A 13198-nucleotide genomic window follows, 5' to 3' on the forward strand; every position below is an offset into this window, starting at 1 on the left:
AGGATTTAACTAATCGTGTAGCTACTAACCTACTACCACGACTAGTGTACTTCTATATGTAATGCTTTCTATATTACAAGTGCCAACCCAAAGTGGTTGCCTTTTCAATTATCATTGAGAAGTGGTTACGCGCGCTCCAAGGAAAGCCCCGTTGGACGGGTGATTAAGAGATATGTAAGAGCAACTTGAGAGTACAAACAGAGGATTAGCTGGTGGTACGGAGATGCAACTTGGGGGTGAAGGCTAGTAGGGTGACATATGTAACCAGCAACTTGCATGTGTGATTGTGCTTGTATGCTATACTAGACATTGATAATGGTGAAAACAAAGAGGGGAATGGGGTAGGCAAGACAAAGATTAGGACCATGCCTAGCCGCCGGCCGGACTACTGGTCATATAAGAACTTTTGTTGACATGTCAATTATGACATGTGGTTGAACTCGATTATTCGTCATTCGTACTACACTGCGTGCTGCCATAGTACTCTTCCGATTATAAACATAAGATGTTTTGGATCTTTCAATATGAACTACATTACGATTAAAATGAGTGAACGAAGATACAAAAATGTGTCTATATACGTCCGATTCAGAAATATAAAAATAGAACATACATATATCCGCGGGGAACAGAAGGAAGTCGAGGTAGGTAAACGGTTTCTCGCCAAGCATCTTTTAACAACAAAACGAGCGGTGAATGCATGGCTACTGATAGATGTAGTGTTTTTTTTATTTGATGTAGTATCTTTTTCTGAATTTGATGTAGTTTTTTTTTAGATCAACAGATGTAGTGTGTTTGAACAATATCAGATGTGGCCGACAGTACTTTACATCTACCACAACGGTTGGGCCTGACGCCAATTAGCTGGAAGCAACACAAGCAGACCACCTATTTGGCGCCATAAGCGCCAGCTGCCGAACAATCGCTCAAGGGATGTCACCCGCATGGGCTGTAGCCCAGTAACCGCTTGCTCGGTGTACTCGGTAGGCATGTATGCTGTTTTTTTTTCTTTGGTCTTTTGCTATGGCCAGTCTACTTTGTCTAAAAAAAGGCTATGGCCAGTCTACTGGCTTTGGAATAAAGCCGACTGTTCTTTGTTAATTTAGAAAAATGGTAAAATAAAAATGTTCAAGGATTTTTAAAAAATGTTTATGAATTTGAAAAAAAGACAAGTTTAATATTGTTCGGATATTTGAAGAATTTTAAAATTTTGAAACAGTTTTCGAATTTGAAAATATTCATGAATTAAAAATAAAAACGGAAAAAGAAAAAGAAAAAGGAAATAAGAAACCAGGAGAAGAAATGAAAGAGAAAACACAGAAAGGAAAGAAAAACCACACGCAAAACATTCGAATGTTCTCAAAACCGGCTGAAAAGGAGTTTAACAATGCCTTCGTGCAGTACGTAAACTACTCAGGTACAAGGGTGTGCGCGTTTTACAAATCCTACCATATTTGGCGTTATAAGCACCAAAAAAATACCACAAATGACACCCCATTCTAAAAAAAAGGTCACCCTGAGCACAGTACATATAGCCATAGTTTTCACACCATTACAAAAAATACATGACTATATGTTCCGGCACACATGAACGATTTTTCCCAAATGTATACACAGTTTTTAGAATATTATAATATTTATTTTCATATGAAAAAGATTTTTTTAGATGTGAGATGATTTTTTCAAATACAATAACATTTATTTCCAGGTACATAAAATATTTTAGTTTAATAAAATGGCTGGGGCTGTTATTTTTAGGGGTGTCTGGGCCTGTTTGGTTGAAGGCCTGGAACCAGCCTGGAGAAGACTCCAGGCCTGGATTCTTCACCTGCACCAACACACACATTTCAGTTCGGTGGGCTGGGACCGGTCCTTGAAGTTTGCCGTTGGCCCAATTTAGGCAGTCGTTGTGTCCAGGAGGCAGAAGCCCAGGCTACACCTGCCCTCCCCTCATAAAAAAAAGGGCGGTTGCTGCCGAAAAGCTACCACTTTTGTTTTGCGGGCACCAAAAATTACCACTTTGGGCACTAGTAGAAAACATTCATGCTGACATGTTGTAGTTATTCAAAAAAAATCTGACATGATATAGCCATTTGGTTTTTTTAAGACAATGACGTAGCCATTTGGTGAAATTTTAGCAAAATATGACACAACCCAGATATGTGAATCTTAGGCCTGGTGGGCTGGCACCTGCGCAACACATATTTCAGTTTGCTGGGCTGGCACCGGTCCTTGAACTTTGTAGTTGGCCCAATCTTGAACACACATTTCAATTTGCTGGGTCGTGCTATGCCTAGTAGAAACACAATTGCCGAGTGCACGTGTCGAGATTTTAGCACAATCTTTTGGTTTTGATAGATCGTTTGCAGTTAGTAGCTCGGGACGGAGCGGTGGTCTTGTAATTTTCTAGAATGATGCAATAAAATTAGAAGTTATGGGCTACTCGAAGTATCATATTGATACTAACATATCAGATCTTGGACCCTCTCCATGGAGGTTAACTTGTGTGTATGGAGAAGCACGGGTGTCTGAAAGGTACAAAACATGGGACACTCTGTGTTCGTTGTCAGGATCTTCACCGTTGCCTTGGGTAGAGCTCGGAGACTTCAATGAAGTTCTGACACAATCAGAGCATGAAGGAGTAAATTTGAGAGGACAAGGTCAGATGGATGGTTTCAGGGATGCCCTTGATATTTGTGGTCTGTTGGATTTGGGTCACAAAGGGAGATGGTTGTAACGTCCCCGATTCAATCGTACACTAATCATGCACGCAAACGTGTACGATCAAGATCATGGACTCACGAAAAGATATCACAACACAACTCTACAAATAAAATAAGTCATACAAGCATCATAATACAAGCCAGGGGCCTCGAGGGCTCGAATACAAGTGCTCGATTATAGACGAGTCAGCGGAAGCAACAATATCTAAGTACAGACATAAGTTAAACAAGTTGCCATAAGATGGCTAGCACAAACGGGGATACAGATCGAACGAGGCGCAGGCCTCCTGCCTGGGATCCTCCTAACTACTCCTGGTCGTCGTCAGTGGGCTGCACGTAGTAGTAGGCACCTCCGGTGTAGTAGGAGTCGTTGTCGACAGTGGCGTCTGGCTCCTGGGCTCCAGCATCTGGTTGCGGCAACCAGGTAGAAGGGAAAGGAGGAAAAGGGGGAGAAAAGCAACCGTGAGTACTCATCCAGAGTACTCACAAGCAAGGAGCTACACTACATATGCATGGGTATATGTGTAAAGGGCCATATCGGTGGACTGAAATGCAGAATGCCAGAATAAGAGGGGAATAACTAATCCTGTCGAAGACTACGCTTCTGGCAGCCTCCGTCTTGCAGCATGTAGAAGAGAGTAGACTGAAGTCCTCCAAGCAGCATCGCATAGCATAATCCTACCCGGCGACCCCCTCCTCGTCGCCCTGTTAGAGAGCGACCACCGGGTTGTATCTGGCACTTGGAAGGGTGTGTTTTATTAAGTATCCGGTTCTAGTTGTCATAAGGTCAAGGTACAACTCCAAGTCGTCATGTTACCGAAGATCACGGCTATTCGAATAGATTAACTTCCCCGTAGGGGTGCACCACATTACCCGACACGCTCGATCCCATTTGGCCGGACACACTTTCCTGGGTCATGCCCGGCCGTGGAAGATCAACACGTCGCAGCCCCACCTAGGCACAACAGAGAGGTCAGCACGCCGGTCTAAACCTAAGCGCACAGGGGTCTGGGCCCATCGCCCTTAGCACACCTGCACGTTGCGTGGGCGGCCGGAAGCAGACCTAGCCTAGTGGCATTCCAGTCCAATCCAGCGCGCGCCGCTCAGTCGCTGACGTCACGAAGTGCTTCGGCTGATCACCTCCCGAGTGATCACGGCCCGATAGTATAGCACAGCAGACGGACAAGAATGTAGGGCCACAAATGGAATACTAGCATCCTAAACTAAGCATGTAGGGTAGCAGGTAAAGGTAACAATAGTAGTAACAAGGACAGGTTATGCATCAGGATAGGATAAACGGAAAGCAGTAACATGCTATACTACTCTAATGCAAGCAGTGTAGGAGAGAATAGACGATATCTGGTGATTAAGGGGGGGGGGGCTTGCCTGGTTGCTCTGGCAAGAAAGAGGGGTCGTCAACTCCGTAGTCGTATTGGGTAGCAGCGGCGTCGGTCTCGGTGTTTAGCGAGAGAAGAGGGGGAAGAAACAATAAATATTTAAGCAAACAGATGCATAGTGATGCATGACATGACAAGTATCGGTGCTAGGGGGATGCCCTATCGCGGTATGAGGTAATACCGGCGAAGGGGGAAAACATCCGGGAAAGTATCCCCGGTGTTTCGCGGTTTCGGGCAGAGGAGCCGGAGGGGGAAAGTTGTGAGTTTGATATGTTAGGGGTGCGTGGCAGACGAACAGGCTGCGTATCCGGGTTTGTCTCATCGTTCTGAGCAACTTTCATGTTGAAAATAATTTAATCCGAGTTACGGATTAAAATATATGATTTTCTAAAGATTTTATTAATTTCTAGAATTTAATTAATTATTTAATTTAATTCTAAAATGGATTTATGACATCAGCATGAGGTCATGCTGACGTCAGCAGTCAACAGGGTTGACTGGTCAACCTGACCAGTGGGTCCCACTGGTCAGAGACACATTTTAATTAAACAATTTAATTACCCTAATTAGTATTAATTAGGGGGTGGGCCCACTGTCATACTAATTAATTAGCTAATTAACTGACCAGGTTAAATAGATAACTAATGTTTAATTAGTTTAATTATATTGATTAGTTTAATTAATCCAAATTAATTAAGTTAATTAATTCTTTAATTAATTGATTGATTAATTATTATTATTATTATTTTGTAAACATTCTGTGGGCGGGGCCTACTTGTCATAGGCCCATGGCCTTAACGGGCGCTGGGTGCACGGGTGCCGGGCAGCGGGCGCACGGGCGCCAACCGAATGAGCGCCCGCCCAAGCCAATAGGAGGGAACGGCGAGGCATCGCCGGCCACCGCAACGGGCGGCCGCAGCCGCCGGGGAAGGAAAGGGGGCCATGGTGCGGCCACGGTGCGGCCAGGCAGGGCGCGGGCACGCGCGTGGAGGCGCGGCCGGATCAAACTCTTCTGTGACAACACTGGAGCTATTGCACTTGCCAAGGAGCCCAGGTTTCACAATAAGACCAGGCACATCAAGCGTCGCTTCAACTCCATTCGTGAAAATGTTCAAGATGGAGACATAGAAATTTGCAAAGTGCATACGGATCTGAATATCGCAGATCCATTGACTAAACCTCTTCCGCGAGCAAAACATGATCAACACCAGAACTCTATGGGTGTTCGATTCATCACAATGTAACTAGATTATTGACTCTAGTGCAAGTGGGAGACTGTTGGAAATATGCCCTAGAGGCAATAATAAAAGGATTATTATTATATTTCCTTGTTCATGATAATTGTCTTTTATTCATGCTATAATTGTGTTATCCGGAAATCGTAATACATGTGTGAATACATAGACATCAACATGTCCCTAGTAAGCCTCTAATTGACTAGCTCGTTGATCAACAGATAGTCATGGTTTCCTGACTATGGACATTGGATGTCATTGGTAACGAGATCACATCATTAGGAGAATGATGTGATGGACAAGACCCAATCCTAAGCATAGCACAAGATCGTATAGTTCGTTTGCTAGAGCTTTTCCAATGTCAAGTATCTTTTCCTTAGACCATGAGATCGTGTAACTCCCGGATACCGTAGGAGTGCTTTGGGTGTACCAAACGTCACAACGTAACTGGGTGACTATAAAGGTATACTACGGGTATCTCCGAAAGTGTCTGTTGGGTTGACACGGATCGAGACTGGGATTTGTCACTCCGTATGACGGAGAGGTATCTCTGGGCCCACTCGGTAATGCATCATCATAATGAGCTCAATGTGATCAAAGTGTTTGATCACAGGATCATGCATTACGGTACGAGTAAAGTGACTTGCCGGTAACGAGATTGAACGAGGTATTGGGATACCGACGATCGAATCTCGGGCAAGTAAAATACCAATTGACAAAGGGAATTGTATGCGGGATTGATTGAATCCTCGACATCGTGGTTCATCCGATGAGATCATCGAGGAGTATGTGGGAGCCAACATGGGTATCCAGATCCCGCTGTTGGTTAATGGGCGGAGAGCCATCTCGGTCATGTCTGCATGTCTCCCAAACCCGTAGGGTCTTCACACTTAAGGTTCGGTGACGCTAGGGTTGTAGAGATATGAGTATGCAGTAATCCTAAAGTTGTTCGGAGTCCCGGATGAGATCCCGGACGTCACGAGGAGTTCCGGAATGGTCCGGAGGTAAAGAATTATATATAGGAAGTGCAGTTTCGGTCATCGGGAAAGATTCGGGGTCACCGGTATTTGTACCGGGACCACCGGATGGGTCCCGGGGGTCCACCGGGTGGGGCCACCCATCCCGGAGGGGCCCATGGGCTGAAGTGGGGAGGGGAACCAGCCCATAGTGGGCTGGTGCGCCCCCCTGCCCCCCTGCGCCTAGGGTTGGAAACCCTAGGGTGGGGACGCCTCCACTTGCCTTGGGGGGCACTCCACCCCCCTTGGCCGCCGCCCTCCCAGGAGATCCCATCTCCCAGGGCTGGCGCCCTCCCAGGGGGGCCTATATAAAGGGGGGAGGGCAGCCGCACCTCAAGTCTTGGCGCCTCCCTCTCCCCTGCTACACCTCTCCCTCTCGCAGAAGCTCGGCGAAGCCCTGCTACGGTGACTGCTACATCCACCACCACGCCGTCGTGCTGCTGGATCTTCATCAACCTCTCCTTCCCCCTTGCTGGATCAAGAAGGAGGAGACGTCACGCTGACCGTACGTGTGTTGAACGCGGAGGTGCCGTCCGTTCGGCGCTAGGATCTCCGGTGATTTGGATCACGACGAGTACGACTCCCTCAACCCGTTCTCTTGAACGCTTCCGCTCGCGATCTACAAAGGTATGTAGATGCAATCCGATCACTCGTTGCTAGATGAACTCATAGATAGATCTTGGTGAAATCGTAGAATTTTTTTTATTTTCTGCAACGTTCCCCAACAGCTCAGATCACGGGCCTATCGTTCTAAAACTTACAGATGAAGAAGATACTAGGAGGAAAGCAAAGAGCTTCAAGTATGAAGTTATGTGGGAGCGACACCCAGAGCTATACCCTTTTATAGAAACAACGTGGAAAGGGAAGCCGGAGGGGTTTTCGGCAGTTGAAGTAAGGGACAAGTTGGCGGATCTCAGCGAAAATTTGTACATCTGGGATAGACATACTTTTGGCAATGTTAAGCGAGAGATCAAACAACTTACCAGAGAACTGGAGACGCTAAAAAACGTCCCTGCACGTTCTGAACCAAGCCATCTTGAAATCAAGGTAGCTGACAAGCTCATCGAGCTATACCACAGGGAAGAGATCCTAAGTAGACAGCGCTCGCGGGTTGATTGGCTCACGTATGGAGATAGTAACATGAAATATTTCCAGCAAAGGGCTTCGATGAGGAGGAGGAAGAACAAAATCTCGGCCCTGACCAGGTCGGATGGACAGGTAACGGAAGATGTGGAGGAGCTGGAAGTGATGACAACCGAGTTTTACAAGGATCTCTATACCTCCAAGGGGTGTAACAATATGCAAGAAGTGTTGGACTCGGTTCCGGTGAAGGTCACGAATGATATGCGGGCACAATTGGATGCGGTGTATACAGAAAAGGAGGTCAAAACATCGCTTTATCAAATGTTTCCTACAAAAGCGCCAGGTCCGGACGGTTTTCCGGCGCATTTTTTCCAAAAACATTGGCGGGTGTGTGGGGAAGAAGTAACCAGGGCCGTCCTAGCGATCGTGGAAGGGAAAGAGAGTGCAGAGGGCATCAATCAAACTTATCTGGTCTTGATACCGAAGGTAAAGAACCCTTCCCTTTTGTCACAGTTCCGACCGATAAGTTTATACAATGTACTCTATAAGATAGCTTCCAAGGTTATCGCCAACCGACTGAAGGCTGTGCTCCCCGAGATAATCTCAGCAGAACAGTCGGCCTTTGTGCCAGGACGTTTGATCACTGATAATATCATAGTAGCCTATGAGTGTCTGCATTTTATGAAGCGTAACAAAGCAATCAAACACAGACACTGCGCTCTTAAATTGGATATGATGAAAGCATATGATAGATTGGAATGGGATTATTTAAGAGCAATAATGTTGAAAGTGGGCTTTTCTCAGAGATGGGTTGACATTGTTATGAACATGGTATCAACAGTTTCATATTCGGTTTTATTCAATGGAAGGAAGTTGGAAGAGTTCAGACCTACCAGAGGTATTCATCAGGGAGATCCTATCTCCCCTTACCTGTTCTTATTGGTAGCGGAGGGCTTTTCAGGCCTATTGAAAAATTTAAGTGAGTCGTCTCAACTGGGTGGGATACAAGTGGCGCCCTCGGCACCACCTGTTAATCACTTGTTGTTCACGGATGATAGCCTGCTGTTCTTTAAAGCAACTGGAGGAGGGGCGAACGAGGTGTCAAACCTGTTGGAGAGCTATTGCCAGGCTTCAGGTCAGAGAATTAACAATTCAAAGTCTTCTATCTTTTTTAGTAAGGGGTGCCCAACTACTATCAAAGATGAGATTAAAAACATCCTTAATGTCCCTAATGAATCGTTGAACGAAAAGTACCTAGGGATGCCTTCTGATATAGGTACTTCAAAGAATGGGACTTTTAAGTATCTGAAAGACAGACTATGGAGCAAGGTGAAAGGGTGGATGGAAAAGTGTTTATCATCACAAGGGAAGGAAGTTTTGGTGAAATCACTGGCACAAGCAGTGCCAGTTTTCTCAATGTCATGCTTCAAATTACCAAGGGGGCTTTGTGAACATTTAAACAAGCTTATAAGACAGTTTTGGTGGGGCAGCAAAGAGGGAAAAAGGAAACCAACTTGGGTTTCCTGGAAGGCCATGACTCAACCAAAATTTATGGGAGGGTTAGGGTTTCGTGATTTCGAGCTTTTCAACCTAGCTCTTCTGGCAAGACAATCCTGGAGACTCATGTAGCAACCAGCGACTTTGTGTGCGAAAATTTTGAAGGCAGTATACTATCCTCAAAATACAATCTTGGAAGCTGAACTTGGTAACCCGCCATCACAGGTATGGCGAGCGATTTTGGAGGGGAGAGATGTTCTTAAGCAAGGGATCATCAGGAGAATTGGAGATGGTACAACAACAAGAATCTGGATGGATAACTGGATACCAAGGATAGCTTCGATGAGACCTTTTGCTTGTCTGTCAGCCAATCCTCCTCTTTTTGTTAGTGAGTTGATTGATGCACATAATGCAGCGTGGAATAGAGAAGCATTGGATGCAAATTTCATTGCGGCAGACACAATGGCTATCTTGGCCATTCCGGTTTGTACCAGGCAGATGGACGACCACTGGGCTTGGAACTTTGAAAGAAACAGACTTTTTCGGTAAGATCTGCATACCGAATGCTCGTTGACACAAAGCGCAGAAGGGAGGACTGGTTAGAAGGAAGATCGGGTTCCTCTGATATGGAAGCGGAAGCAAAATCGTGGGAGACTTTGTGGTCTGTTCAAGTTCCGGGAAAAATTCGTCATTTCATGTGGAGGTTGTCCAAACTATCAATCCCAACAGAGGATGTAAGGCATGCTAGAAAAATGGCTGATGATGACAAGTGCCAGCTTTGCGGGATGAGAGATTCATGGCGACATTCTCTGTTTGAATGTTCAGTCACAAGGTGTGTTTGGGCCCTGGTAGATGAAAATATACTGGACTTCCTACAGTCGTCGGCAGAGCCGAATGCCAGGGTGTGGTTGTTCTCAGCCTTCGATCATCTACCTCGAGACAGTCTGGTTACAATGGTGGTGACCATGTGGGCAATATGGTGGGCAAGGCGAAGGGCTATCCATGAGGGTGAGCTGCAAAGCCCACACGCGACTCTTTCCTTCATTACAAACTTTATTGCAGAACTGGCAATCCTCCAGGCCGGGCGGGCAACACCAAATGATGAACAACAAGTAGGTACGAGACCTGCTGCTGGACAAGGATGGAGGGCGCCTGAAGTTGGAACTATTAAAATTCAAGTTGATGGGGGAGTTTCAAGAAACGGTAGAAGAGGGGCAGCTGCTACCATCGGAAGGAACCATGAGGGATTTTTCCTTGGATCTTCAGGAATGGTTTTTGATGAGATAAATGACCCACCAATGCTGGAAGCTTTAGCTTGCCGCGAGGCTCTTGCCCTGGCTCAAGATCTATATGCAGACCACATTGTTGTGGCGTGTGACTGCAAGACCGTGGTGGAGGAAATCAAGATGGGATCAGAAGGAAGATACAACAATATCATCAGGGAGATCCAAGCTCAGGCGAGACTTTTTGTTCGATGCGACTTCATCTTTGAAGGTCGAAAAGGGAATATAGATGCTCATAATTTAGCAAAGTTTTCTACTTCTTTAGTTCAAGGGCGCCATGTGTGGCTGGGAGTACCCCATGATCCCTTTGTTTTCCTGTAAACCGAAACAATAATCAATAAAAGTCGGGTTTACCACTAAAAAAACTTATTTTTATTCATTTTTGCCTAAAAAAACTTATTTTTATTTATTTTTGCGGGGACCAAAAACCACCACTTTTGGAACTTGCAGAAAACATTCATGCTGACATATTGTGGTTATCCAAAAAAATATCTGACATGATGTAGCCATTTGGTGATAATTTAGCAAAATATCACACGACCCAGATATTTGTTCCTATACATCCAAATTTCCTCGCCTGTCACTATATGTCATCCATCATGAGAGAAAAAGCGCAAAAAGTGCACAACCCATAGATGTGTTGCAGTGTGGATAAGATGATGTACACACATAGTGCTAGAAACACTCCGGTGGGTGAGCTACGTGGAGCCAATGGCACCAACTAATTGAGGCTCTCTCTTGCTAGCTAGAGATAAACCAGCCATATCCCCATGAATCTCAAGCCATTGAAACAACCAGAACTCGACCGAACCCGACAATGTTCTGCACTGGTTGGTTGCTATATATATAGGCATGATCGAATCTGCATGCAGCAACAGAGCACGCAGTGAAGTTCAGATAAGAAACACTAAGCTAGTTTAAGTGGTGATTAGTTAGTTCATCACCTACCTATTAGCTCATGGGTTCCATGGAAGCCATCCTGTCTGCGCAGATCGCCAGCCAATTCTTCAGCACCAACAAGGTACATGCAGCTCATAAGCTTCATGGTAATTCATGTTTGTTTTTTGACCGGAATAATTCATGTTTGTTAAGTTCTATACATTTGTGTTCTTATGTTTTTTTTCTGTTCTCTATATTTGTTTTCTGCAGTTCAATGCGAGCCCCGTACCGCAAATGCAGAAGCAATCTGATGCCAGCAGAAGACAGGCGGAGAAGAAGGAGATGAACAATGATTCTGCTGTCAAGATTGCTGGCAAGCAACGGCAGCAGCAACTGAAGCCACGGTTCGCCCTGGAGCTGGATGGGCTCAATTGCTTCGAGACCCTTGTCCCTCTCTGAAGCACTAGTTAGCTAAATGGGCTCCTTGATTATTATTTTTTTGTGTACTACCTAGCCTACAAAAACGTCTTTTATTTTGATACGGAGGGAGTACTTTCCAACACATAGATTTTTGTCTTTGTCTCAAAAGAAAAAAACATAGATTTTTGTCTGCGAGAGGCTCATTATATGGGCGGGAGTTGTGTCTTTTATTTCACGAGTGATTATTAACTCGTAAATACATTTTTATGTTAACAGATCATGTTGTTTGTTTCAATGTTAAAGGACTCGATAATTTGTTCCCTGTGTTGATTGCATTTACGTGTGACAACATTTGTCCCAACTCATGACAACACTTACTAAAAAGAAGGGACATGCCAACACATTGCCCTACAATTTGGGCGCGCCTATGTCTCGCTTGACGCAAGACGTAAGGCAGCCTTGCTAGAGGGAGCGCGAGACAGGGCTGGCCTAGCACGCGGGAGGACGCAACCTCGTTTTTTTTCTTTTTTTTTCATGTTTTTATTTTCATATTCTTTTTTCCTTTTTATACTTTTTTATAATTTCAAATATATATATACATATATATATATATATCACAAATAACATTCTACATAAAATATTTGAAAAATGTTAATCTACCATTTGCATGTTAAATGTTTCCCATGTATACAAAAAATATACATTGTCTATAAAACAAGTGCAGAACATGATATATATACGGAAAATGTTCATGATATATACAGAAAATGTACAATATGTATCAAAAAAGAGTACTCTTCAAAGATAAAAATTTAAAAAATGTTAATCATCTATTTCAAAAATGTTAAATGTGTATAACAAATGTTCTGATTAATAAAAATGTAGAACATTTATTAAAAATTTAACAGAAAAAAATAAATTTTAAAAATGTTGAAAGTGAACTACATATTTAAAAACTGTTAACTATGTATAAAAATATTCTTTTTTAACACAGTACATCGGAAGACCTGAAATAAATACAGGAAAATGCGAGCATTAGTGTTAAGTCTAGAACTTGAACTCTAGTGGGCTGAGGATACCACTGTCTTGCTCCCCGCAAAAAAAAGGATACCACTGTCCTGCTAACCACCAACCACAGGTTGGGTTCATACAAAAAAATGTTCCTGGTATATAGTGAAAATGTAAAGTCTGTATGAAAAAAGTAGTCAACAAACACAAAAATTTGGAAAATTGTTAATAAACTATCTAAAAAATGTTAAACGTGTGCAAAAAATATTCCTGGCATATATGAAAAATATAGACAGTGTATAAAAACTTCTGAACATAAAAACAAAAAATTGAAAAAAAAATTGTCATGTATAAAAATATTATTCACATATTTCACGAATACTAAACGCGTATTAAAAAATGTTCTTAATATATCAAAAATATAAAATTTGTATGAAAAATATAGTTATCAAACATAAGATTTATAAAAATGATAATCATGAATTTGAAAAATATTAACATGTATAAAAAATATTCTTGATGTATATGTAAAATGTACAAAAGTTTATGAAAAGTGTAGACATGTGTTGAATAAGAAAATAAATTGAAAAGAAAAGCGGTGAGAATCAAAGAAAGGGAAGAAAGAAACAAAAAACACCTTAGAAATGAAGAAAAAGA

At 43.4% G+C, this 13198-nt stretch overlaps 1 protein-coding gene across 1 annotated transcript; it reads left to right on the top strand.

The window, feature by feature from the left end:
* The first annotated feature begins 10937 nt into the window (after nt 1-10937).
* On the top strand, nt 10938-11813 carry LOC123186941 (uncharacterized). Its single transcript, XM_044598671.1, has 2 exons — nt 10938-11255; nt 11384-11813. Exons 1-2 carry the CDS (start codon nt 11193-11195, stop codon nt 11570-11572), a joined length of 252 nt encoding a protein of 83 aa, XP_044454606.1. The 5' UTR covers nt 10938-11192; the 3' UTR covers nt 11573-11813.
* Nucleotides 11814-13198: the final 1385 nt, after the last annotated feature.

Source organism: Triticum aestivum, chromosome 2A (assembly GCF_018294505.1).
Source record: "Triticum aestivum cultivar Chinese Spring chromosome 2A, IWGSC CS RefSeq v2.1, whole genome shotgun sequence".
In the NCBI taxonomy this organism is placed as follows: Eukaryota; Viridiplantae; Streptophyta; class Magnoliopsida; order Poales; family Poaceae; genus Triticum; species Triticum aestivum.

Coding starts and splice junctions, on each gene's coding strand:
- LOC123186941 (XM_044598671.1), top strand. CDS start 11,193: ATGGGTTCCATGGAAGCCATCCTGTCTGCGCAGATCGCCAGCCAATTC. Junction 11,256..11,383: donor AATTCTTCAGCACCAACAAG/GTACATGCAGCT, acceptor TGTTTTCTGCAG/TTCAATGCGAGCCCCGTACC.